The sequence below is a fragment of the Brachionichthys hirsutus genome, chromosome 9, assembly GCF_040956055.1.
Source record: "Brachionichthys hirsutus isolate HB-005 chromosome 9, CSIRO-AGI_Bhir_v1, whole genome shotgun sequence".
In the NCBI taxonomy this organism is placed as follows: domain Eukaryota; kingdom Metazoa; phylum Chordata; class Actinopteri; order Lophiiformes; family Brachionichthyidae; genus Brachionichthys; species Brachionichthys hirsutus.
In genome coordinates this window covers 1,933,875-1,961,121 of record NC_090905.1, presented here as the reverse complement: position 1 = coordinate 1,961,121, position 27,247 = coordinate 1,933,875, and the positions used below count along the sequence as shown (strand labels likewise).

At 47.6% G+C, this 27,247-nt stretch overlaps 1 protein-coding gene across 1 annotated transcript; it reads right to left on the bottom strand.

The window, feature by feature from the left end:
• Positions 1-381: 381 nt before the first annotated feature.
• LOC137899809 (glypican-5-like) lies at positions 382-26,315 on the bottom strand. The gene is made up of 11 exons (XM_068743849.1): positions 26,138-26,315; positions 24,936-25,097; positions 22,445-22,992; positions 21,489-21,671; positions 20,599-20,780; positions 20,401-20,460; positions 19,988-20,110; positions 16,151-16,271; positions 13,527-13,668; positions 582-676; positions 382-486 (listed from the first exon to the last, which is right to left on the bottom strand). Exons 1-11 carry the CDS (start codon positions 26,313-26,315, stop codon positions 382-384), a joined length of 1,899 nt encoding a protein of 632 aa, XP_068599950.1.
• Positions 26,316-27,247: the final 932 nt, after the last annotated feature.

The following is a 27,247-nucleotide window of genomic DNA, read 5'->3' as shown; positions in this document are numbered from 1 at the left end:
CAAGTGGCTGAACTTAAGCTGTCATGGATCTTAATGTTCCAGCATCCCTTCATGTCCAAGTCAGTCTGCTCTGTTTCTAGATTAATCTCTATTTACACATCAAGCCACTGTTATCTATAGAAAGTCTTCATATAAATATAGAATATATATTTGTATGTACATCCCTCTTCAAAAAACAAAACCTCAGTAGTTCAGCGCAGTCTAACCTATCAAAGTTAAATACAAATAAAAAACAATTGTAGAGGTCAGTAGAGGTAAAATATAAATGCATACTGTGCCCCCCGCATCGGAAAATAATCAGTGGGGCTGACCTGCCATTACCGAACCGCCACGTAATCAACCTCAACAGAGAAGCTAACAGGTTATCGTCTGTGTCGGCTATCAGCGGCGTTGTCCCGGTGATAGCAGCAGCAGCATCAGCATCAGCAGCGTCGCCAGGGTTAAAGGTTCGGCAGACAGCGTTTGGGCGGAGCCTCGAGCCGTCGCCTGGTGTAGAAAGATTCCAACATTACACGGGAACAAATGGCAGCAGCACAGGGAGGATGGAAAAAGACACGAAATGATGAGAAGGCGTGACCTACTTGTGTCGGTGATGGATGATGAGGAGGGACGAGGCGACGAGGAGGAGGCGGCGCCATGTTCTTGTTCGCTGGACTTTGACCGCTGGATGTGTCGCCTGGGAAAATTACAAGAAGACGCACTCATACGAGAACAACACCGTTCCAAATATGATTATGCTTTCACAATTAATTAATCTGAAAGTATAATTGATGCTAAACTGCTAATATTACAACAAATAAATCAAAGACATTTAATATTGCTCATTAAATAATCTCAATAAGAACAATTAGGGCGGGACCCTGAAATCAAATTCTTACATGTTATTTTTTCACGGCTTCTCATTAACTGTTACCGCCTCCATTCCTTATGATGAAGCTACTCCTGATACCAAAGGCGATATTTAATTCCACAGAAGGTTTTCATGGACATCAAGACGTATTAAGAGGATCAGAGCATCATGGGACTGTTGCCTTCAGGTGCAATGACGTAACGGGGGAGACAGCGCCTTGGTGGAGGTTGAACCTTTTTCAGTTTATCATCAGTCAATTTAACTTCAACTATTTTGTTCTTGATGTGGTCCAGGATAAATCTCCTTTTGGTGTTTGCTTCTTGTTGGTTTTCATTTACTTCCTTGTTTCTGAACGCAAAACAGATAAAGTTCTGTTATCCAAAATGAAGTATGCGTCACGTGACACGAAACTACTCTTAAACATGGGAAACGTAATACTTCATGAATCCAATAAGCGTCCCCAACCGCAGCACGCTTCCTGCTCCGGAACAGCCGACGGAACCAGAACAAGTTTGGATTTTTTCCAAGACCTTTTGCAAATTTAGATCAAAACATGTCCGTCAAGAAATAAATCAAGTCAGAGTCCAGATGTCTGGAGCAGCTAGATCTGCGGTTAGTCTCATGATAACGTGAAACCTTGCATCACTTAATGGCTGATCCGAAAGATTTATGGATGTGACACCCACCCTCAGCGCGCACGCGCACGCACACACACACACACACGGGAGATATTGCTTCATTGGAGGTGCATATGGCCAAACTTCACCAGCTGAGCTTTCATAAACATGGAAGTGGAGGTGGAGTGTGTGTGTGTGTGTGTGTGTGTGTGTTGGCAGTAATCCAGGCCTCTCATGGGAAGAACTCAGGTAAATGAATGGATTAGGACAGGAGAGACAGACTGTGCTGCCAGCTAACTGTGCGCACACACACACACACACACACACACGCACACACACACAAGGCAGAGAAATTCTCATACTCACCTGTGCCATCACCAATTGCACAACATGCTCTATCCTGACACACACACACACACACACACACACAAACACCGTCTTGAGTAGACATTTGATGCCGTCTCTTAGAAAACACTTTCCTTCAGCACAATGGACAAAGAGCTTCTTTCATTCGCTGAGGTGTTTGTTAACACGCTCACACAAATATTATATCTCACGACGATGCTCACACAGACAACTGTACACACAACAGTAAACGTGCAGAAACCAAATGCGTAACAGAAACACACACGGCGAGAACATCTGCATGATGCGTGTTTTAACACACTGCAATGGTGATTCAGAGGATTTACTCACAGCAGAATGCGCTTCGATTCGGAATATGTCCTTTATCTTTTACTCTTTTGATGAACTGCGGCTGCATGGAGGGATATGGGAGTCGGCTCATGTGTGCACGTGTCGTGTGTGTGGTTTGATCTGTGTCATAAATAGCTGAAAGAAGTTCACTCTCGACAAAACCTGAAGCTTCCAGTCAGAGATAACGAGTCTCACAAGGATGGATCCGCTTTATCAGTGAGCCACACTTTCTGCTTCCGTCTACGTTCACACAAGGTCGTGCGTAATTTAACTCTTCTTCCACACAAAATAAAGAGATTGTGTGACGCCTACCTAAATGGAACAGGTGGAAGTAACATAAAGGAAGACATAAACGGCCTCTCAATGCACAACCTTTGGTACGTTTGTCCCTTAGCAACAATCCATAGTATGCCATGGAATACACACACTCACTCACTTGTCATATCCATGATGTAGTCTAACCTTTCCGGCGATTAATAATGTGTGTGTGTGCGTGCGTGCAATCGTAGGAATGCAGAGGTGACATTTGAAGGATCTTGACAAGGAATTGTGGTGATGGATAACAGAAACCGAGACAAAGGAAACTGAGGTCCAAATTCAGGTTTGCTGTTCCAATCTCCAGAGACATTATATTTGACAAACCATGAAAAGTAAAAGTGAATCAGAGTTGATTTTTAAAATCGGTAAATTATAAAAGAAATGATAAGAAGAAAATGACACCATAAAAAAAAAAAAACACTCTTAATCGATTGCGAAATGCAGATTTTAACATCCCAGCTTCCCACAGCATCCATTCATGAGAAACCAGACACAACACCCCCCCCCCCCCCCCTTACCCCCACCAAGACTCAGTCGGGCTTCTTTGCTTTCATTCCCACAGTCTGCCATTGGAAACAAAACCCAGCTGACAACGCAGCGTCTTCCTAATCCCAGCAGGGCAGCGTTGGTGAGTCCATAAACACAACGTGTGTCAGACAAGCACGGCAGTTACGCTTTGATCAGGTGTAACGGTCGGGAAAGCACAACTAAGGCACCTTAATGCCATAAACACGGATAATGTGCTGTCGAGTTTTGCCTTTATAATAACCCGAGTAGCTCAAATATTTGTGTGCGTTTGATTATAGTTTGTGTGTTGGTGTGTGTTTGTCCGTATGGATGCTGTGATGACAGGGATGCAGGATTTGATGAGTAGCAATTGACAGTGAACGTGAGCGTGTTTGTACGAGTGTGTTAATGATCGCATCTCATATCAGATGCCAGCAGTGTTTTGTACAGAGCTGTCAATATACACACCAATTATGCCCAATCTTGTTGTTACGGACTGGTGCGAGAGGACCCCAAGAAACAGAGGACGGAGACAGTACAAACGTGACTATAAGTTTTACTGGAATGTTCATCAGTCGAGTCACTATCCCGGAGCTGCGCACGGGTTACGGGGTGGCTGGAGCCCAACGAAAATATCTTGTTAAACAAAAAGACACAGCCAAAAGAACAAAGCAAATAGGCAAGCTCAAAATACAAACTCTAACAAAGGCAGATCCCAGGGATGAGGAGCGGCAGAAAGACGTTCTGTACGCAGGGACATGATCCATGAAAAATAGTCCGACTAGGAACAGCGGGCGGAGCAGGGCTTATGAAGGCCGGTCGTAATCAGCCTCAGGTGTGTCTGGGATGAGAGGCAGAAAACAGGTGTGAGTCGTAGGCCAATCAGCCAGTGCAGCCACATGACCCTCACAGTACCCCCCCCTCAACGGACGCCACCCGGCGGCCGACCAGGCTTGTCCGGGAAGTCCCGATAAAAGTCAACCAACAGGTCGGGGTCCAGAATCAAGGACGGGGCAACCCACGACCGCTCCTCAGGCCCATACCCCTCCCAGTCCACGAGGTACTGGAAACCCCGACCCCGCCGGCGAACGTCCAGCAACCGCCGGACAGTATAAGCCGGATGGCCGTCGACAAGACGCGGGAGCGGAGGGGGGTCGGCCGGAGGGCACAGATCGCTGGAGGCAACCGGCTTCAGCAAGGAGACGTGGAAGACAGGATGCACCTTCAGCGCGGGCGGCAGCTTGAGGCGGACGGCACTGGGGTTGATGATGCGCTCCACCTCGTAGGGGCCGATGTAGCGCGGGGCCAGCTTCCTGCTGACCGCCTGCAGCGGGAGATCCTTGGAGGAGAGCCAGACCTTCTGGCCCGGTTGGTACGGGGGAGCTGGAGCACGACGACGATCCGCCAACTGCCGATTCCGGGCCGCGGTGCGGGTCAGGGCCTCCCTGGTGTCCCGCCAGGCCTGGCGGGCCCGCTGCAAGTGGTCCTGGACAGAAGGAACTGCCACCTCACCCTCCTGGGCCGGGAACAGGGGTGGTTGGAACCCCAACGACGCCTCAAACGGCGACACCCCCGTAGCAGAGCTCACCAGCGAATTGTGAGCGTACTCCACCCAGGGCAGCTGGGCGGCCCAGGACGAAGGTCGTTGGTAACAGACGCAACGGAGAGCCGCCTCAAGGTCCTGGTTCGCCCTCTCCGTCTGGCCATTGGACTGGGGATGGTACCCTGACGTCAGGCTGACCGCAGCACCCAGCTCACGGCAGAACGCCTTCCAGACCTGAGAGATGAACTGGGGGCCCCGGTCCGACACAATGTCCAGGGGGATACCGTGGAGCCGGAACACATGCTGTGTGATGAGTTGTGCGGTTTCCAAGGCAGACGGGAGCTTGGGCAAAGGAACGAAGTGGACTGCCTTGGAGAACCGGTCCACAACAGTCAACACGACAGTGTTACCACCGGAGGGGGGAAGGCCGGTGACGAAATCCAGGGCTATGTGGGACCAGGGGCGTCCGGGTATGGGCAGCGGCCGGAGAAGTCCAGACGGCAACCGATGCGAAGCCTTGCTGCGGGCACAAACCGTGCATGCGGAGACGAAGGCCCGGGTGTCGGCGGCGATGGATGGCCACCAAAAGCTCCGGCGCAGCAGCGCCAGCGTGCGGTTGACTCCCGGATGGCAGGCTACCCTGGAGGCATGCCCCCACTGTAGCACCTCCGGACGAGCTGCTGGTGGGACGAACATCCGATCGGGGGGGCAATCGCCTGGCACCGGTCGATCACCCTGGGCCTCCTGGACGGTCCGCTCCACCTCCCAGCGAGCGGCGCCCACGACACAAGATGGGGGAACGATGGCTTCCACCACCCCCTCCTCCATCGTGGGGGCGAATTGCCGGGAAAGCGCATCCGGCTTGGTGTTCCTGGAACCAGGGCGGTAGGTGAGCGTGTACTGGAACCGTCCCAGGAACAACGCCCACCGAGCCTGGCGGGAGTTGTGGCGGCGCGCCGAGCGGAGGTAGGACAGGTTCTTGTGGTCCGTCCACACCACAAAAGGTTGTACTGCGCCCTCCAACCAATGCCTCCATTCTTGGAGCGCCAGAACCACAGCCAGCAGCTCCCGGTTGCCCACGTCATAGTTCCGTTCTGCAGGCGATAGGCGTCGGGAGAAAAACGCACAGGGACGCACCTTGGAATCCTTCGGGTTCCGTTGCGAGAGCACGGCCCCCACCCCAGTGTCGGAAGCATCCACCTCCACGATAAACTGAAGGGCCGGGTCAGGGTGAATAAGTACGGGGGCCGACGTGAACAGGGCCTTCAAACGGCTAAACGCGGCGGCGGCGGCAGTGGACCACTCAAACGGTGTCTTAGGGGATGTGAGCCGAGTCAAGGGGGAGGCGACCTTGCTGTAGTCCCTGATGAAACGGCGGTAGAAATTGGCGAAACCGAGGAACCGTTGCAACTGCTTGCGAGAATCAGGGACTGGCCACTCTGCCACAGCTCGGACCTTAGCCGGATCCGCCTTGATCTGTCCCTGTTCTACCACGAAACCCAAAAACCGTACGGAGGTGGTGTGGAACTCACACTTCTCGGCCTTGATAAACAGCTTATTTTCTAGCAGCCGTTGGATGACCAACTTCACCTGCTGGACGTGCTCGTCCAGGTTGCGGGAGAAGATCAGGATGTCGTCGAGGTACACAAAAACAAACCGATTTAGCATATCCCTCAGCACGTCGTTCACTAAGGCTTGAAAAACCGCCGGTGCGTTGGTGAGCCCGAACGGCATAACCAAATACTCGAAGTGACCGAGAGGTGTGTTAAACGCCGTCTTCCACTCGTCCCCCTCGCGGACACGGACGAGGTGGTAAGCATTTCGGAGGTCGAGCTTAGTGAAAATGGTGGCCTGACTAAGTGACCCGAACGCCGAATCTATGAGAGGAAGGGGGTATTTGTTGCGCACGGTGATGGAGTTGAGGCCACGGTAATCGATACAGGGGCGCAAGCTCTTGTCCTTCTTCTCGACAAAGAAAAACCCCGCCCCGACCGGAGAGGAGGACGGACGGATGATGCCTGCCGCCACGGAGTCGGTTATGTACGTCTCCATGGCCTCCCTCTCTGGCTTGGAGATATTAAACAGCCTCTGCGAAGGGAGAGGTGAGCCAGGGAGCAGATCTATAGCACAATCATAGGGTCGGTGAGGCGGTAGTTCCAGAGCGCGGGTCTTGCTAAAAGCCTCACGGAGGACATGATACACCGTTGGAACATTGGATAAGTCGGCCGGTGGCGGAGTGGACGGAGGGGTGTGACCGGAGTGAGGGATAGCTGACCGGAGACAGTTAGAGTGGCAATAAACGCTCCAATTGGCTACCGACCCGGTGGACCAGTCTATGTGGGGATTGTGCATCTGTAACCAGGGGAGTCCGAGCACCAACGGAGCAGAGGGTGACGAGAAAACATAAAAAGAAAGGACCTCAGCGTGGTTTCCTGACAACTGGAGGGTGACAGGGGCCGTGCGGTGTGTGACCTTGGATAGGCGCTTCCCATCCAACGCCAAGACGTCCATGGAACTAGCAAGCGTCACCAGCGGGATGCCGGCTTGGGTACAGAGTTCAGAGTCCACAAAGTTATCGTCTGATCCGCTGTCGATCAGAACGTGCACCGGAACAGAATCTTGCAGAAAACGGATCGTACCTCGAATTGTAACCCCGCTGACTGTGTGGAGGGAGGACGCTGCCCGGTTCAGAAGGGCCCGTCCCCCGGCTGGCGGAGTGGCGCTTCTGGGCCGTATGGGGCAGGAGGCGAGGTAGTGACCCTGTTCACCACAGCAGAGGCACAGGTGCTGCTGAAGGCGACGCTGACGCTCCACCCTGGAGAGGCTGGTTCTCCCCAGCTGCATTGGCTCCTCACCAGCACCGGGAGAAGGGGTGGCAGCAGCCGGTTCCGGGGGGACGAAGGCACCCAAGTCGGGCCTCCGTAATGGCCGGGGGCCCATGGATCCACGGACTCCCCGGGTCTCAGCGCGCTCACGGCGTCTCTCTCTGAGGCGGTCGTCCAGACGGATAGCGAGCGCCACCAGTTCCTCCAGTGACCTGGCCTCGTCCCGTGCCGCCAACTCGTCTCTGACATCGTCGTTGAGGCACCTTAAAAAAACTGACTGGAGTGCAGTCTGTCCCCACCCGCTCTCCGCCGCTGTGATACGGAAGTCTACCGAAAAATGGGCGACGGTGGCGGAGCCCTGTCGAAGGGAAAGGAGGCGGCTGCCGGCTTCCCTGCTGCAGACGCGGTGGTCGAATACCTTCCGCATCTCGGCCACGAATAGCGGGTACGAGTCCAGGAAGGCCGCCCCGCTGGAATGGGCGGCGAGCGCCCAGGCGGCAGCCCGGTCAGAGAGGAGACGTATCAGGAACGCGATCTTGGCACTCTGGGTGCTGTACGTTGCCGGCTGGTGATCCAAAATCAAGGAACACTGCAGCAGGAACTGCGCGCACTTCCCCGGTTCCCCGGCGTATCGCTCCGGCGTGGGGAGATGCGGCTCGCGGGAGAAGGTGGGTGGAGGGATCCCCGCTGCGGCCCCGGCAATGCGTTCAACTCGCCCGTCCATTTGTGCTACGGTGGAGCTGAGCTGGTCCAGGGCGTCAGCGAGACCCCTGAGGGAGGCATCGTGCTGCCCGACTAGGAAGCCCTGGCTAGAAAGGGCTTGACGTACCCGTTCCGTCTCTGCGGGGTCCATGTTACTGTGGTCGGACTATTACTGTTACGGACTGGTGCGAGAGGACCCCAAGAAACAGAGGACGGAGACAGTACAAACGTGACTATAAGTTTTACTGGAATGTTCATCAGTCGAGTCACTATCCCGGAGCTGCGCACGGGTTACGGGGTGGCTGGAGCCCAACGAAAATATCTTGTTAAACAAAAAGACACAGCCAAAAGAACAAAGCAAATAGGCAAGCTCAAAATACAAACTCTAACAAAGGCAGATCCCAGGGATGAGGAGCGGCAGAAAGACGTTCTGTACGCAGGGACATGATCCATGAAAAATAGTCCGACTAGGAACAGCGGGCGGAGCAGGGCTTATGAAGGCCGGTCGTAATCAGCCTCAGGTGTGTCTGGGATGAGAGGCAGAAAACAGGTGTGAGTCGTAGGCCAATCAGCCAGTGCAGCCACATGACCCTCACACTTGTTGTGCATCAATTTGTGTGTACACACCAGACACTCGTTGTGTTTCCGCCTAACACATACACACTGACACATACAAACCGAGTTGACCTTCAAAAGCGTCTGGATAGCTGGTGTGTGTGTGTGTGTGTGTGTAAATGTATCCCTAGCATTTCTAGCTGAATCAGTAATGAGCATTTCATTACTTCAGTCTGAGGCCCCCAGAGAGGAAACACGCACGCACGCACGCACACACACACACACACACACACACACACACACACAGCAGGAAGAGCATGACAGCAGTGGATTATACCTTCAGCAAGTACTTAGACTTGAATTATAAAACAGAAAAAAGGAAAGAAAGAAAGAATGATCTTAACAAGGAGAAGATAAAAGCTAGTTGTATAAATTCCTTAAAATAATGTATTTGCAATGTTAGATTTGCAGAAAATTAATGTACATCATTAACGTTTGATCATGCTACGGGCCAATGGCTAATGTCTGCATCCTTATATTCCACGCTTATGAGACATGTTTCCCTTTTCAATGTACAGTACTCCTTTAACGTGTTAGCATGATTGTGCTAACTCCAAGTAACAATCCAATGAAAAGCTGTCCTTTATCACTTTAAACCACAAATGAAACATCACAAGGATCATCATCTGGGGTACAAGAATTTACTCAATCTTATGGCACATCAGACTAATTGCTGGATGAAATACCTACAACCGCTAGCATGACTAGAAACCACAGTCAAAAATCTCTTTTTATGCTACTTATAATTTAATTTAGCATACCGCACAATTAAATATTGTAATAATCAACCGGATAACGCTCAAAAAACATTTAGTTTATTCAGAAACTTTACTAATAATAGAAAAAGGTCTGGACAGATGACCTTTTCATCATTTGCTCCTCTGATTCAGAGTAAAAGTTTCATATCTCTAAAACTGATGTTCTGGCGAATGAGCCGTGGCTGTTTTCATACGATAACACCAGCCGCTAACGGTTTGACTTGCAGCGCAGCATCTTCCCAAGGTCATGCTCGCTGAGGTTAAGCATGGCCTCCAGTGAAATCATAAACCCTTTGGAGGAAGCAAGCAGGAAACGAAATGCACTGAAGAGGACTGCAGCGAGGGCCCGCCAGTGATTGGAGGTGGATGAAAGGATAGATGCGGCAGAGTGATTGCTTGAGGAAGGTGCATCAACACAGGCCATCGGGGTTTTGTCTGCTGTGTGTGGGGGGCATTTGGATGCACAAGGAATACAAGCTGATGACAGGGAAATCCAGACAAAGGAGTTCTTCTTAAAAAGGTCATGAATGGGAACAACATCCCTGCAGAGAGGAAGACTCTGTAAAAAGATGATGTCTGACCAGATGAAATAAACTCGCTCGGGTGTGGAGACAGGAAGGAAGACAGAAAATACCCAAACTGATAGGTTGATGGACGGACAGGCAGGAGGGGAGGGGGCGGGGCATGACAGACATTCTGGTTGTTTGATGGAGAGGCGAGAGCAGAGAGTCAGACGTGTCGTGATTCAGTAGATTTTCCACCGTGTGCGGCGCCATCTCGGCCGCAGGAGAGACACAGAGCAAAGCGAATGTGTAGTTCTTTAATGAGCTGTGTGTTCTACCCCGAGGACCTGTCATTTTAGCCGTACTGCTTATTAACCCTTACCCCATGCTGAACACACACACACACACACACACACAGGAAGCAAGCAACCACTGTTGCCCCCTACTGTCCTGTATCTCCCCTCTTGATCTCCTCTTCCTCTCACTTTCTGTTGCCTCGACATGGAGGCAGTTTCGTTTCGTAGCGCTGATAGATATGAAGGGAAAAGCTCGCTCGGGGAGCTTTTATAGTCATGGATTCATATTGGGAGCCTTGCCAGACTTTTTATTGTTTGTCGCGGCTCCCTTGAGATAGATTCTCACTAATGCAGATCAAACTGCCCTCGGCCAAGAGGGTAATATTTACAAGTATACTACAGGAGGCTGGCTTTTCCCTTTAAGATGAATTAGTTTCTAAACAGGTCTGTGAATCTGGCCTCAAGGAAGCCGAGGGAGAGGCCAGATTGAGGTTTGAGGTAAAAGAAAATGTTAAATAAATTACATTGCATTACTCGTGTAAGAGATGGCGTGAAATCAGGCACACCTCTTTTGGATCCATCTCCTCACTTTCTCTCCCTCCTACTCACTCTCATTGTCATCAAACAAACACCCATGGGAGGACAGGCCACCTGGTAACCATGGTTACAGGGATTGAGTGGCCCATAGCGAAGACTAATTTACACATTCCCTTACACACACACACACACACACACATCTTGATATGGATGAAAAGAATTCCTGGAAAAACTACACAGAGATAAATAAATAAAATGTGTTGGAACACGTCTGCTTTAAGACATTCAGGCCAAACGGGGATGATGTGAGCATCTTTAAACTAAAATCAGGAGGAGAGAAGCTGTGATTACATTTACATTATTGACATGGTAAGACTGGGAGGCGTCCGGGGAGACGGAGAGATCGGCGAAGGGGCAGGCGAAAGAGAAGAGACTGTGCTGGGTTGAGGAGAAAAAAATAATCAATCGGTTTAATTTCTCCGAATAGAACGGGAGGGGAGGATGAGAAAGGCCCAAATGAAGAAGGAAGAATAGCATAAAAGAAAAAGAACTCCTTTGCAAGAAGACAACTGTGACAGAGCAGAAGAATCCTAATAATGATTAGAAGTTGGGGCTGCAGCATGAACACAGCATGCTCTTATATGTTCGGAAATCAATGACTTCAATATAAGAACAATTAGAGAATCGACTAGTTCGCAGTTGACTTAAAAAAACGCCCTTTGGAGTAAGTCACAAACAGTTCTGCATTAAGCTCTCTGCTTTCAGTCGAGGCGTCGGCCTTTTATTCTGCGCGTTTGATCTCTGAACAGTGTTTGCCGAGCGGGTCTCCTGTAAATGCATGTAAATCAAATAATAATAGCCTGTGTACTCTCTCAGCAGGACTGAAATAACTTCTCACCGGCGTGCGCCGCACATAAATACACCAACACGCGGAAGCTTCAAGGTTTGATTCCAGTTCCTGCCAGATATTGTTCCACCTCTCACCCTCTGATTCTCTCGTTTCGCTTTAGTATGAAACAAAGTCCAATTGTCAAGGGGCTTAATTACAAGAAGAACATTTTTATCTGAGCCCGTTTGTACCTGAAGCTCGGGGATGGGAAAGGAGAGCACTCCGGCTCAATCATGCGAGCACTTTGAGAGAACAAAGGGGTGGCGATGCGGCGCCGCTTCAGTCAGTCAAACGGAGAACATAAAACAGATTCACGTTGTTGCAACAGATGTGCAGCCAGCACACAATCGTGCCTAAATCGTACACATATTGCACGTGAATGTGTGCACACGCAAAAGGCTATAAACACACATTTGCTTTTAAGCGATCGCTTTTGTTTCAATACTCTTAATTAGCCTCATGTGTCAATAATCCCTGTTTTAAGAGCCAGAGAACAGGCCAGGCCTCACTTTCAAGTCCTGTATTAATGGAGAACTGCTGATTTTAGCAAAGTGTATGAAGACTGTACCAACAGAGATCTATCCTTTAGAGCTATTAAATAAGGTGGGATTTGTAAGACGCCATAAGAGGTCAGCTATGGGGTAAATTAATGTGACCATGACCTTTGACCTTACTTCCTGCCCCGGAGGCAGACGTCACACCACACAGTGACACCACTGATTTAATGGATCACAGGTCTCCATGATGCAGAAGAAACATCCGTGGTTGACTGACATTCAGTCCCATGAAACGAGAACAACTCGACAAAAAACGTCTCAAAAATCCCCTCCTAAAAAGTAAAAACCACAACAACAGCAAAAACTGTAGAATGGTTTGACCTGGAGAGGCCTGGGTCATCACCAGTACAACCACAGAAACTCCAGTTACAAACCACTTGTGTCATGGAAAGTTCTATTTCCATAAAGGTGGCCTCTCATGTTGACCCATTTTTCCACCTAAACCATGCTCAAGGTTTGAGATACTGGAGTGTCGACTGTGTGTGCTTGGGGTTATATATTTATAGGTTGATATAATTATTAACATTAAGATCCATGATTATCCATTACTGTAAATAAAAATCTAAAAATAAACTGAATAAATGCAGATGATGTTTAGCGTTTTGTGTTTGTTTCAAATTCTAAATTTGGCTATTTTAATTTTCCGATACATATTATCTGCAAGCATACTGATGCTTAGCCAGGTCTGTGCTTCATTAATTATTTATTGGTCTTTAAATGCAAACACAAACACCTGAGCTTTTAAAATATTCCAGGGTTACAATTCATGCTTAGCAAGCCTCTACGATACACAGATGTATTAATGTTTTATAAAGCTGCCAACGCAGAGCACACCCAGTAATTCAAATAATGGCCAATTTGAACTGGAATCAGTTGGTGGGGCTGCCTCAAGGCCCCTCGGGGGTCCAACATCTCCCAGCGACACCATTCTATTGTGTATACCATGAAGAATAAGCATGATTAATAACTGATAAATGAATAATTACATGTTTCCATTCCTGTTTTTAAGGTGACCTGGTTGCATCCCTTTATCCCAAGAAATAAACAGCTTAACAGCATAAAAAAAGAGATGGAGAAAGACAGAGAGGAGGGAAGAGAGGAAAAGAGTGAAGACCGAAAGAGAGAGAGAGAGAGAGAGAGAGAGAGAGAGAGAGAGAGAGGAGAGCTGAATCTATCCCTCAGTGCTACCCTTCTATCCGGGTGTTTCCCTGCTGGCAGCGTCTTAAAACTTCCACCGTTCCGATTAACTGTGCATATGTTATCTTATATTTATGGTGTGTGTGTGTGTGTGTGTGTGTGTGTGTGTGACTCACTGTTTTCCTTCCCAGATGCTTCACAGCCATCTTCATCATCACAGTCTTCCCCGCTGCCGCTTTCCTTCTGTGCGCTCCCTCCCTCCTCTTCCTCCATCATCACTCTGGTTTTGCTCACCCAACCGAGCTCCACTACCAACTCCTAAATAAAACACAAACATTAAATGGTCAAACAAATAACAAACACACATTTTGTTAGTTCTTTTTTAAGGTTGTGATTTTTCAGCTCATTTTGGAAGCAACATTGAATAGCATTCATTCAAATTCCTGTCTAAAGGCACCATGATGGTCACAAAAACATTCCTTTTCATGAGTCATAAGTAGGAAGGAATCCACAATCACATGCTCACGGGACAAGGAGCTAGCTAAAGGCTAAATGAGGTCATGCTGCCTCAGCGTGAAACCATACTCTTCAGTTAAGTTACATCTCCTATAAAGATGAATTACTGAGAGGAAATATATGTAAAACCATTATGGCAAATATTGTTTGAAAAATTTAACTAACGCACAGAAAAAATAAAAGTTTTCTCCAAGTTAAGAGACTACAAAAGAGGCATTATTTGGTTTTCAGACCTTTGCGGCGACAAGGACATGTAATTGGTTCGTGCCGTGATGAATGTGTATCGCAAAGAGTCGAGGCGGGTAATATATGAACTCCAGCTGAAAACGGAGATAAGCCAAGCAGGCTCCAGTTTTATGGAGCAAACAAAATATATTGTGTTGACATTTTATTGTATTTCCCTCGAAGATTACATTTCTATACATATATATGGCTATAAACGGATGGCACCAAGATTGTAAAGTCTATTGTGATGATTTATATGACCGCGTGCTGGCAAGTTAAATTCCATAAAGGCCACAAAAGTCTGTTTCCAGTGATTACATATGTCTCTACATGCACGTGTAAACCCTTTCAGATGAACACAGAGTACCGGAAGGCTGCAGGTACTGGACGTAAGCAGTGCGAACGAGGGACGAGGAGACAGACCATCATGTCATCCGACTGCAAATGAGCAGTGGATGGAAAGGAGGAGCACTGATGCTCCCACCAGGATTTTGTTCTTCCTACTTATGACCCATGAAAAGTGTGTAACAGACTCTTTGCTGGCCCGTGCTTCACACTTCCACCAAGAAGATCTCAAAGTGTCTACTCTCCAACCGCAGGGAAATAAAATGGCAGTTTAAAAAGCTTTCCTGGATGAGATCAAGACACGGTGGGAATGTCAGGCTTCAAAAGAAGACATCCTTACCAGTAAGTTATTACTTGAGAAAAGAAATTAATGTGTGCAGATGGCGTAGTGGGATCGCTGACCTTTCCTTACCTGGGGGGGGGGGCAGTCATAATGGGACCCATCCCGATTGGATGAGGATGTACTTGCACATTTTAATTGCAAGGATAACTGAGTGGCTACACTAATTGAATCCCATTAGAGGGACACAAAATTAGGACACGCAAGGATAAAAAAAAAAGAGCAAAGGAAGACATATGAAAACATGGCTGAGGAAATCATTTAAATTCTAAGGAGGCTTCTTTGTCCTCAATTATATTTTGCTCCTCCTCTCATCCTAGTTGTGTAAGTGTGTTAATGGCACACATGACAGGCATGAATAATTATTAATACGCAGCGTGAATTAATGTGCGGGCCTCAGATAAATGGCTCCGCCCCTGCGGAGAAGGCATCCCAGGAAGAGAAGCGGGGCCCGGGTCCCTCGTTTAAGTCGTTCAGAGGACAACAACGGCTCACGGCTCGTACACACACACACACACACACACACAGGTACTAGTTTGAACAAACGAGCATTCTCCCAATTTATCCAATAGAAGGAGAGACTCTGGAATTTAAAATAAGCATGCATTGCAGATGAGCTGCGTTACATTCGAGTGTTCCCTGTTGCAGGCCGCTAACATCCTTACAACTCCTGAAACGTGTGTGTGTGTGTGCGTGCGTGTTTAGAAGCTACATAAATTCATTCTTCATTAAATAATAGACGAACAGGACATGCATGGGCTGCGTGGCATTAACGGGCTGAGAAACATAAATGATTACACGGCTCGCGTGTGGTGAGTGTTTGTGTTTTGCTGACTCGGCATTTCCGCCAAGTAAATGCAACATGATTAATGGACTCCCCACCAAAATTAGACGAAGCACAGAAATAGCTACAGCAGCAAAAACCGAAGAACGAACCATAGCGCGACCCGTCCTATGATAATCCATGAACATTCCATAACCACCAAACACCGCTTCAGTTTTATTCATACTGTTTCCTCGACAAATGACGATTTCCCTTCCCGACCTCGAGATTGGGGCACGCAGTCCCGCCAGGATGTTGTTGTTTATTTATAGCTTGTGCTTTAATGATGCTGCAGACAGTAACTGGCGTTTGCATCCTCTCATTCGCTTTGTGATGCATGTGACAGCAGGACGCTCCATCTTATTTTATTACTGAATTGGGACCGAATCTTGTTCGGCTGTCAGAACGAAGACGATTACTGAGCCGCCGCACCTTGGCTGATGAGCTGATGACACAACGGACGTGCGAGAACAATTCCCGCTCGCAGCCTAACACGGGATCACATTAGGGGGGGGGGGGGGGGGTTATGTGAGGTGAGTGTGCAAAGCTACCTGTGTTAGCTGCTCCAGTCTCAACTTCACCCCCTTCAGGAGAGGGTCTGCATTGCGGACGGTCATCTCCGGGTTCTCCATCTGGGCTTTTAAAGTGCTGCCAACCAAACGGCCTGCATAACTACAGCAAGACAGGAGAAGGAAGATGTAAAAGTACGTTCTGTTCTAGTTTTGTGTGTGTGTTCCTCTCCTGCCCCAGTGTTTCCAAAGTCACCATAGTAGCGTTTTCATTCAGGGTGTAATGATTGACTTCAGTTGCAATACAGCACACACAGACACACACACACACACACACACTTGGGAATGTGTTTGTTTGTTTTTATCAGAAAGTGGAGACATTCAGACTGATCATCAAGATTAATGTAGAAAATATTGCTCTTTCACATTCAAAGCTCACAGTAAAGGTAAAAGTTGAACCCGCTGTGAACCCGATCTGAACCGGTTAGATCAGCGTGGAATTAAATATTACGGCTGGTGTCACAAACCCAGCTCAAAGCAAGACAAAAGACGGGAGAGAAGACGAGTCTTAACTTAAAAATACGCTTATTTTACACAATTTGTGGCAAACCGAAGACAACAGGAGAGAGATAAAGATAGATTGGCAGTCTCAACCCAGGACCAGGTGAGATGAATCACTGTGACCACCCGACTTCACCCATCCGGATCCCACGGAGAGGATTACTCAGAGGTTGTTGTTTAAGCAAGAGCACATCATGATGAATACGTGGATGGCACTGCAGCCGGCCATGACTCACCTTCCTTGGTTCCCAACCGACTTTGCTAATGGATGCTAGAAAACACTCTCAGTGCGGCAACAAGGGAAGTGGATTGTGGATGACGCATCGAGGATGTCAAAAAACATGACATGACAGACGCCAGGAGAGGGTTTGCTGACCGCAGGAGCCACGCCAACCTCGCTGGTCTGGAATCAGATCCCAGCAGCGGTGCATTCCGTCTGTTATTCCCACAGATCGTTCGCATGCATGTTTTCCCAAGAACAGATCGAATTCAGGTAAATCACAAAGCAAAGGCAGCTCAGCTTGGTTCTGTTAGCAGTACGGGTTAATTCAGACTGGTGCTAAAACAACGCCACAACTGGTTTACCTGTCAGAGTAAACAGTATGATGGCTAAGAGACCGTGATGCTACACTTGCTGACACGCAGATAACGCATTAGAAATCTGATTCCAAAGATTATACACACACACACACACACACACACACACAAAAGAAAAATCTAAATCTAAATCTGTCTAAATCGTTCCTAATTCATATGGATGAGGAAGGAATGCATTCAGCTGCTATTATCAATCCCAAAATAAGCGACAGGAAGAAATGGGATGATCATTATTGGGATCAACAAATGCAGACAATATGGGGGTGATTTCAATGAATTCTCTGAGGTAAATGTGATCAAAAGATGAATCATTAATGGGGGATGCTTTTTAAAGATTGGTGCAAAGGAGTGAAGGAAAAGCTCCATCAGCCGCCGATCAACTCGAGGAGCCGAAAGCGCCGCAGTGAAAAGAGTTGGCTGAACGCCTCGACTCCTCGCAGATGTTCTGACTCTGCAGCGACCAAGCACCTGAAGGCTGACGCATCATTCTCACCTCATGAACTTGACAAGCATTAGACTCATCAAGGCTAAGATTCGATTCCATTCATTCATTTTCTGTAACCATTTATTCTGAGTAGGATCATGGGGGGGAAACTGGAACCTATTTGGAGTCGGACATTCTCCTGCGTTCTACGTTCTATGGTGATGGGAGGGAGCCGGAGAACCCAAGAGGGATCCCACGCTCACCCAAGGAAAGGAGAGCAGGACCTTCTTGTCCCATTTTAAGGAATTAATGAAAATGAAATAAAAATGAAGGAGGAGTAAATATCAGCTCTGCTTTAATGCACAGAATGCTCGCTGCTGTTGACTGGACTAATATATCATCAATTCAGCATAAAAGCAATGACATTCGGTCGGGCTGATAAGTATTCTGTGCAAAGATAGTAAATACAACAACAACAAAATGATCTGTGTTACTGTTTGACAAATGCGACTGCTCTCCATCAGTTTCAGTGATAAATCACAGCTCGTAGGATGTACTTTATGTTCAGCCGGAGATGAAGTCACTGTATCAACGGCACATCTAGAGCGTTTCCTCGTGTCCAATACCCACTCAACGTATTTGAAGCTGCCAGCGCCGTGAATGAGCTATAGGACAGGGCGGGCTGTCGGGAGTCTGTCTGACAGCAGGCGGGGATATTTCAGAAGGTGTGCTCCAGACGGCACACAGCGGTGCAACCGTGAGTGACACTTAATGAGCGCTGGAGAATGAGGGACATAAATCAACGGGCGCCGTGAGGACAGAGAAGTCGTTGCCCTCGGTTACCGTGTATAGTTGTGCATGGTAACCACAGGCTTTGGCCTTCTCATCCCCGCAGCAAACGTTGAAAAATAAGGAAATAAAACTATCTGAGCGAGAGGTCTGCTCTGAGTGGAAAGTGAAATTAAAAAAAAGGTGAAAACCTCATTTATAAATATGGCTGCATTCCTGTGGAACTACTTGGTGAAAAACACAAAAACACACACAAATACACACATCTTGCACCTGTAACAGGTGTGGCAAGGATGTGCTCCAGTCAAAGTCTCACCAATTCATCTCCACTGCCTGCAGATGATTATATTTCTGTGTGTTTTGATAGCATTGCCACCAAAACGTTTTTAAATGAATACATCGGGTGCGTAATTATACGGTTTGTTTTTTAGTATGATGTTAAAATGCTGCCCTCATCTGGAGACATTAAGCAATTACAGCTCAAACTGGCTTCATAAAAACAGTTCAGTCAGACTCGAGCTGCAAAGTGAATGCATTTAAAATGGTTTAACTGTAAATCACAATATTCAAGCACAGGTATATAAAAAAGGCAGATTTTATTGTGTCGTTTACTAAGAAATTAACCGCAGGTTGTTTTTTTATTTTCATTTTAATCCTAATTTTTTTCATTTTAATTAAAACCCTGCTGCTTTTTAGCAGTATGTGTGTGTGAGTGCGTGTGTGCGTGTGTGTGCATGCGTGTGCGATGACCTTGTAAGGCTCTATGATTCGTTTCATATGGCTGACAGACCATTAAGAGAAAACCTTCTCATGACAGCAACTGTTTGCCTCCTGAGATTGATCATCTCTTGATTGTGTGCGTGCGTGTTTGTTGCATGCTCGTGCACGTGTGTCTTTGTGTGCATGTTGAGAGAGAGGCCTGTGCAGTGAGATGTCAGACGAGTGCAATCATTCCATACGCGATGTGTATTGCAGCGTGCATGTGTGTGCACAGCTGCGAATGTGTGCATGTCGGTATGTGTGTGTGTGTGTGTGTGTGTGTGTGTGTGTGCGTGCCCATTTGTCTTGTTACCAGTTTAAGCTGCCAATGTAATCACCATGAGAAAGACTCTGAAAACGAACTCTCTAACCTCCACAAACACCCCCCCCCCCAAACACACACACACACACACACAGGAATGCTTATAATAATAATAATAATAAATAATAATATATTATCTTTCAAGCCACTCACGGCTGCCATAAAGACCAAATTCAAAATCGACAAGACACACACAAAAAAAAAACAATGTACAAAAAAAGCAACGCATCATTAAAATCTTCAAATAGTAGCTCAACTGGATAAATAATCATGACGGACATGATTACATGGTAAACCTTGCTTTTCCATAGCTTTAGCTTTCCGCCACCGAGCTAACATTCTCTGCAGAGTGGTCGAAGCGTTAAACGTCAGAGCGTCAGCGGCGCATGCTTGGTGTACGAAGCGACAGAGGCGCTGCAACACGTACCTCTCTACGACATCTTGGCCGCTCCAGCATGTGTGCTGCTCCACCTCCATCTCGCCTTCACAGAGCATCTCTGGCAGCTCTGAGAAGAACCACTGGTAGCGCTGGATCGAGCCCTCAAATTCCCTGAGAGCGAGAGAGTGAGAGGAAACTGTTGAATGCCTGGCGTGATTCCGGTCAGGGTTGAGGGTTTAGACTCGTCATGTTCGCTTCCCTCCTGGTAAACTCGGATAAGTCGGTGAAAACACCGTACATTTAATAACGACAACTGAGAGTCCCTTCTTTAGGAAACAGCTGTAACCTCCTGTGGTCTGCGGCCTCCATTTGAATCAGGGATGACTGACGTTACTTTACTCGCGCGTAATGGAAATAAATGTTCATTGGACAATAATTCAAAAGATTCCTATAAATTTTACCTTGAGAGTTTTTTCAGGCTTCTACTCTTCTCTCCTCTAGAATCTTTAAGAAGAAACGACCTGGTAGGATAAATGAAAGACACACAGAACAGAATCTATGTTTCTTTTGCTAAGCATCACCCATAAAAAGATCCGCCCGGCCTTTTCTGATATTCTCCCCTCTGGCCAGAACTACTGCATCACAAGTCTGAAACCCACCTTCGGGATTGCTGCAGCTGCAGCTGCTGAGAGGCGGGCGAACCCGATGGGGATGATGTCACAGACGACGCCTCTGATGTCACTGGTGGGGTGGGGCTAATGGAAGTCAGGACATGCAAGGTGGTGCGATTAATATTGGGAATTATGGGACCGGCTGCCTGGGATCCGCACACCTTCTCCACCTGGAGCAGAGACAGTTTGCAGGGTGGAGTTTGCAAACATGTGCATGCCTGGACAACCAATCATGTTTGGCCTCGCTGACTCCCAGGAAGCGATCTCTGTTCTCAACGGAAGCTTCCCGGCTCAATAAAGGATCAGGAAGTTAAATAAACTGGTTTAAAGTGTGAGCTGTGAGCCTTCCCTAATTTTGTCCAATCAATGAAGAGCTCGGTCAAAGATTCAATGAAGTGTTTTTTTGTTTGTTTTCTTGTCAGCTACAATTAGCGGTGCGATTATGTTTGTATGTTTTTGTTTACCTCTCAGGAATCTACTCTAGTAAGTCCACAATGTTCTTTCAGAGTTGGACGGCTGCTGTTTTTCCTGCTTCCTACTGCGTGGAAGTGTTTGTGTGTTGCCTGCTTGTCCAGAGATTAGCCACAGAAACTTTCTCATCACCCAGAACCGAGCTGCATTCTGGGTATCGGTTGTCCCGCCAACCGGTGTCTTTGTCTGACACTGGATCTACATTCACCCTCACACACACACACACACACAAATGGGAAACCCAGATTCTCTGGAGAATAAGGCTGTTTTTAGCCCACCTAGATGCAAGAGTTTTTGTGAGGTGACCCGAACCACCAGACGGAGAGAAAACCCACAGCCTCCCTCAACCTGCATCCAAAATTCAAATGACTTTATACTTGGAACATCCCATCATCCCCTCTGCTTACTGTAGCAGTAATGCGTGGCCCGTGCAGCTGAGCGTGCAGGATAGCATCGTTCACATGATTTCGGACCGCTATCAGAGCTAGCTCCATGCTGTTGTGGTTGCTGGTAGTTGCTAGAGTCGCGGCTAACCTTTGGAGCAGCACCACCAATGTCGCCCAGGGGGCGCCAAGGTCCGATACCCCAATCTACAACGGAGAGCAGAGGAGGAGAAAAGTGTGAAAACAGAAGAGAATCCAGCCATCTCAAACCTATTTATCAATGACAGATTATTTTAAAGAAATGAAGAGAAAGAGGAGCCGCTGATTGAGATTCTATATCCAGAGAGGATGTCCTTGCGTCTCCTTGACTTCGTTTTGTGTGTGTTTTTCTTTCCTTTTCTTTTCTGAAGAGGATAAACATGTTTTTTTTCCAATACACTTCCACTCCTTCCAAGAAACTCTCAAACGGGATGAACAGTGCCATCTTCTAGCTTTGTGCTACAAAGAAGTCTCTATTGTGGCCGCTTGTTAAAAGCTGTCCGGCAAAACTCGAAGCAGCCTGATAAGACGCAAAGTGGACGCCGCCAGTTCTCCTGGCGATGCGAGCGTTACTCTCCGTCCTCAACTCTCATGTGGGAAAGACTGCAGACAATGAAATTATGCGACAAATAAAAAGAAATGACATGGGATTAACATCTTTGGAGTTGTAAAACTGCAAATAATCTCAAGGAATTAAACTTCACTGAGGCTTAAGGTTAAAACTTCTCAAAAGAAACAGTTCCACATTTTTGGAAATAACCTTTGTTGCTTTCATACAACTTGTACTTCCTAAAAAAGGTTAAATTAAAAAAAGAAATAATGCAGCAGGTGGTGAAACGGAGCGGTATCAGCATAAACGTGTATTTAAACTGGATAATGCAGGGTCCATGCTCAGCTCGGCTAACTGCCCCACAACTAAAGCACAGATTCCATCCACCTACCAGACATCCTCCCATGATGTTGACACACAGTCCGGTGCAGGGCCGGATCAGTGTCAGCCCTCTGCAGTGGGAGCAGTACTGCATCCTCACTAAGCCCCGTCCACATTCCCGGGATAGCGTCACCTTCTCCGTCGCGTTCACGACCTCTCCGGCCAGCCTCAGCAGGCGGCTCAGGGCTCGGCCGGCCCCGAGCGCACGGGACAAGCCGCCGACCAGCAGGTGAGGGTGGGGCCCGAACGGGCTGACATCCTGCCGCGTCATGCGCAGGCAGTCGTCGTGATTAGTGGAGGTGGGGGAGTCGGAATGCGCCGGTGCACGCCCAATCCCGGGGTTGAGCAGGCGCCTGTAGACCAGTGGGAAAAGGTTGTTGTAGAACCGGCGCACGGTGTTGTCCAATGAGGAATCGGGGTCCCCGGAAAGATGGCGCTTGATGCCGGCAAACAGCTGAAGCACAAGGGGGCGACAGTCGGACGCCAGGGCCGAGTAGGCGCTGTCGAACAGCACGCCGGTCAGGTTAGACGTGAAGGACACCAGCGAATCGAAGGTCTCTGCAAAGGGAGGGAAGATAAAGAGACAAAGATTTAATAATGAACCAGACACTATGTGTGTGTGATGCTAGATGTGAAGTCTCTCAGGTGTGTGTCTGTGTGTGTGTGTGTTTAACCTGCAGAGACTTCTTGTGTGCTGTACGATTTTAAGCCTCACTAACCTTGGTCTGACTTTATCGCCGCATGCGAGCCAAAATAGCACCCAACTTATCCCCCCCCCCCCCCCCCCCAGAGTTCCTTTTCACCAGCCTGTCATGTGTTAATGAGAGGCCTAATCTCACGATCCAACGCGTTTCCTATTGTCAGACAGTCTTATAAAGTGGACCGAGCGGCATGTGACGGTCTGGGTTTTTTAACTCGCCAAGTAAAAAGGGTGACGTCAATCTGATGGAATCCTGACACACACACACACACGGGGGGGGGGGGGAAATCTATTCATCACAGAGTCGTCAGTCAGTGTGTGTTTGTCACTTAACAGCTTTGGATTTTACCATCACGGCCTGCAACCTCAAACAAGATTTAAATAACTCAAAGATTTACCGAATAAGGAAATCGTCACTGCCGTCACGGTCGCCACAAACGTCGTGGTGGAGAGGGCGCAATTGTCTCGTGGTGGCAGGAGAAACGCACGCACGCACGCAAACACACACACAATGAAGTAATCCACAGGGTGTAAACGGAGCCTGACTACAACCGCTCCGGACACGTCTCAGTTTCTGCAGCGGGCTTTAATCTCCGCGCTTCCGGGAGGAGATCCTTTGAGATGCAGCTCAGCTGTTCCTCACTGCTGTCACATAAAATGAATTCCACTGATTAAAGAGTCTTCACTTTGGGCACAATATAAATACTTTTTCACATCATAAAACATCCTAAAAACCTGCACATGTTTATTTTCAGTACTACTGGCTGCAGCTCTCCTTGCTGTTGTGGCTGTTTCGCATTAATTTTACTCATGCAATAGCATCTAAAGCTATGCCTGAGTTCATTCAGATGAAGCAAGGGAGAGGGTTAGGGGGGGTTGCCATGTCTGCCTGCTGAGTTTCATCAACTCGACCCTTCTCAGAATCTCTGCACGACACGCACACATGATGAACACACTCCTGCACACAGAGACGGTCGCACAAACACACATCATGTTCACACACACCGGTGAATAGCACCGAGAGACAAGTGGACAAGCAGAGTATTCTTCCTCCTATTCAGAGGCAGCCCATTAGAGACAGACTGTTGCCCGTGGCAACAACCCTCTGCGACGGATACGTCCTGAATGTAAACATTCTCCATCCCTCGCGCTCTCGTTGGCAGAGAACAAAGCCTTATTATCGCAGCGACGGAGACGGACAGACGGAGAAAGAGAGCAGGGAGTTGTAACGAAGTTTTCTGCTACCCCAAAGACTCAATCGAACATCAGTTGTTTGTTTGGCTAGCCGCTGTGGCGCCTCACAAAATAAACCAGCCTCGGATCGCCACCCTGACACAAACTAACTCGTTCATGACGAACACACAAAGTGAGAATGACGGGGGGGTGAAAGGCACTTGACATAACTATTAAAATGCCAAAATCCCAGCTGACACTGAAGTCACTTTGATTTACGCTGTTGAATCAAAGAGCGGAAGTCAGACCCAATATAGATCCAAATGAAAAATATTAATAAAGCATAGCTGGAACAGAAACATCCCTGATAATATTAGGAATACAACATTTAACCTTGAGCATGTTTTTGTATCTAGATTTTGGTCCACAAAATGGAAAATAAATTAGGAAAATATTTTCAGCTCCTTGTCTTGATCTTAAATCAATCAACATCATACAATGTAGCAACAACGCACTTCTCTTCTCTCACAGTTGACACATTTCAGACAGCTGAACAAGTGGAAAACCTTCTGTTGTGGAATTCGTTCGATGATGCCTGGAACAAAAAGCCTTCTCGCCTCTTGCTCACCTTGGTAGGCCTTGGAGTGCGCAGCGATCAGGTACTTGAGTTCGAAGCTGTAGGATCGCATCTTCTGCTGTGTCTCGCTGCGAACAGCTGCCATGTAGCTGTCCTCCATCCTGCCGGTGCAGCAGCTGGGCCCGGGGTGGAGGCACACGCGGAGGGATTCGTCTGGAAGGCGGTGGGAGAAGGGAAAAGCGAGACAGGTCTGGTCAGAGCCACGGACGACTTCACTTAAAAACCTACAGTACGTGTGGTGGGAGTCCATGAAATCTACACAGCTCACTTTTTAAATGCAAGTTCGTCATAATTAATGGCACAAAATAAAACAGAATTGTTTTTCTTTCTATTTTTAAGGTAGTCAGAGACATGGATTTGTTCTAAAATGTTAAAGAAATTGGTGAAAATCCTTTTTTCTTTGACGAATAATTAAAAACAAAATCATCTTTCTCTGTATTGATCGTGTTCAATGATGCATTTGAGGCCCCCTGACTTTATGACTTGGCAAAAACAATTCCACAATTCCTTGCGTGGAAGGGGTTTGCCATTTTAGGAGAAATATGCCTTTTATATATGTATAAAGCTTTGGTTATTTTCCCACCGGTGCCCAGATAAAGTGCATGTGGCCCCCAGGCGCTCATTCACCCTCCGGCACACTCATCCTCTCTAAATTCATCCTCTCTAGATCACAAGAACCGCCTGGAGAGAAGATTCTGCTGTATAGAAAACACAGCTCTTTAAATTCTGTTTCCTCCAAAAGGTCTGAGATACATGAAATTACTGCCAGTAACTTTGGACCTGCATTTCTAAACGCCACGGATTCAAAACACGCGTGGGCTTCGTGTCACAGCAGGCGAAGTTTGATTGCGTAATTTTATAAAGGAGTCCACTTTTCTTTTTTCTTGGAGGTAAACGTGCAGAAAATATAGAAAGCCTTTTGAACTATTTTCAGCACAGGACACTCGTCGCTCACAATCTGAGGATAAAATAACGAGCAAAGACTTTATTTATGGGATTATATTTTACAGGCTTTACTTTGTTTTCTTTTTTTTTTTAATAAATGGAATTAAAAGCATGCAAGTAAAGTAATTTCACACAAAATGTTCGATTTCACTCCAATGTAATTCATTTAAACTCCAAATCTCATCTCTCTTCTAAATAATTCTGTTTTTGGAATTGCTCCGGGAATATTTCCACGGGGACACACTGACCTGTTGCCGGCCTGTCTGGCACCAGCTCCACCGGGCCTATCTGCCGCATCATGTAGGCTGTCTTCACCTCATGACAGCTGTCCACGTCGGCCGTTCTGCAGCCGGTGTCCGGTAGAAAAACAAAATACAGCAGAATCAACCGAAACAAGTCCACGTTTTGTGAGGTTGCGCGGAACATCGCACCATCTCAGTCAAGGAGATGGAATCTTAACGGGTTACGTGAATTCCTTAAAAAGGTCCCACGGTGCGGCGTGCGTGGAATCTTCATCTGCAGCCAAAGCCCGTCTGGAGCCCCCGGTCAGGATCAAGCAGCGCCCCCCCCCCTCTCTGACACACTCAGTTCACCTCAATTACCTAATTGACACGTGGACCCAAAAAAACCCACCCAAAACTGAATACTGCTTTGCTTTGTTAATAAAAACGTGTTCCTACTAAGAACCTTAAAACACAATAAGAGAATTGATTTCACGTTTTACCCGTAGTTTTAAATCAGTTCTTTCGATTGTGTGTTGATGTTTTCTTTACATTTTACGCGCTCGTACACGCACTTCCCACATGTTGTATTTATAGACGAGTAAAGTTTTATTCAGGATAGAGACCAGGGGTTAAAGGTTAGACGAGTGCGCCTCCTGCTGGTCGCTTTGTGTCATAGCAGAATAATTTTCAACATAACTTCAGTACTGTGTGACCAAGTACTGATGGTCAACATTGCAGAGTGATGGAGAATGTGGAGAAGAATCGTGTACAAGCAGGCTGGAATGGGTGGAGCAAAGTATCAGGTGTGCTCTGTGATTGGTAGGAGAGTGTCAGTGAGGATGAAAGGAACAGCCATGATGGACGGCTTAGAGACAGTGGCTCTGAGGAAAAGACATGAGGTGGAGCTAGAAGTGGTGGAGATGAAGATGCTGAGGTTCTCCTTGGGAGTGACCAGGTTGGATTGGAGCAGAAATGAGACAATAAGAGGGACAGTGAAGGTTAGACATTTTGGAGCTGAGGTCAGCGAGGACAGGCAGAGAGATAGGGACTGTATCGGTAGAAGGATGTGTAGAAGGGAACTGCTGGGGAACAGAGCTAGATAGATGGATAGTGAGGGAGGACATGAGAGTGGCT

What these genes read in the sequence shown, in the direction of transcription:
- LOC137899809 (XM_068743849.1), bottom strand. Translation starts at nt 26,315, where the DNA reads ATGTTCCGCGCAACCTCACAAAACGTGGACTTGTTTCGGTTGATTCTG. An exon ending in ACATCATGGGAGGATGTCTG is followed by an intron (nt 21,672 to 22,444) that starts GTAGGTGGATGG and finishes TCTCCGTTGTAG; the next exon opens with ATTGGGGTATCGGACCTTGG. An exon ending in CAGCTGCAGCAATCCCGAAG is followed by an intron (nt 20,461 to 20,598) that starts GTGGGTTTCAGA and finishes TTATCCTACCAG; the next exon opens with GTCGTTTCTTCTTAAAGATT.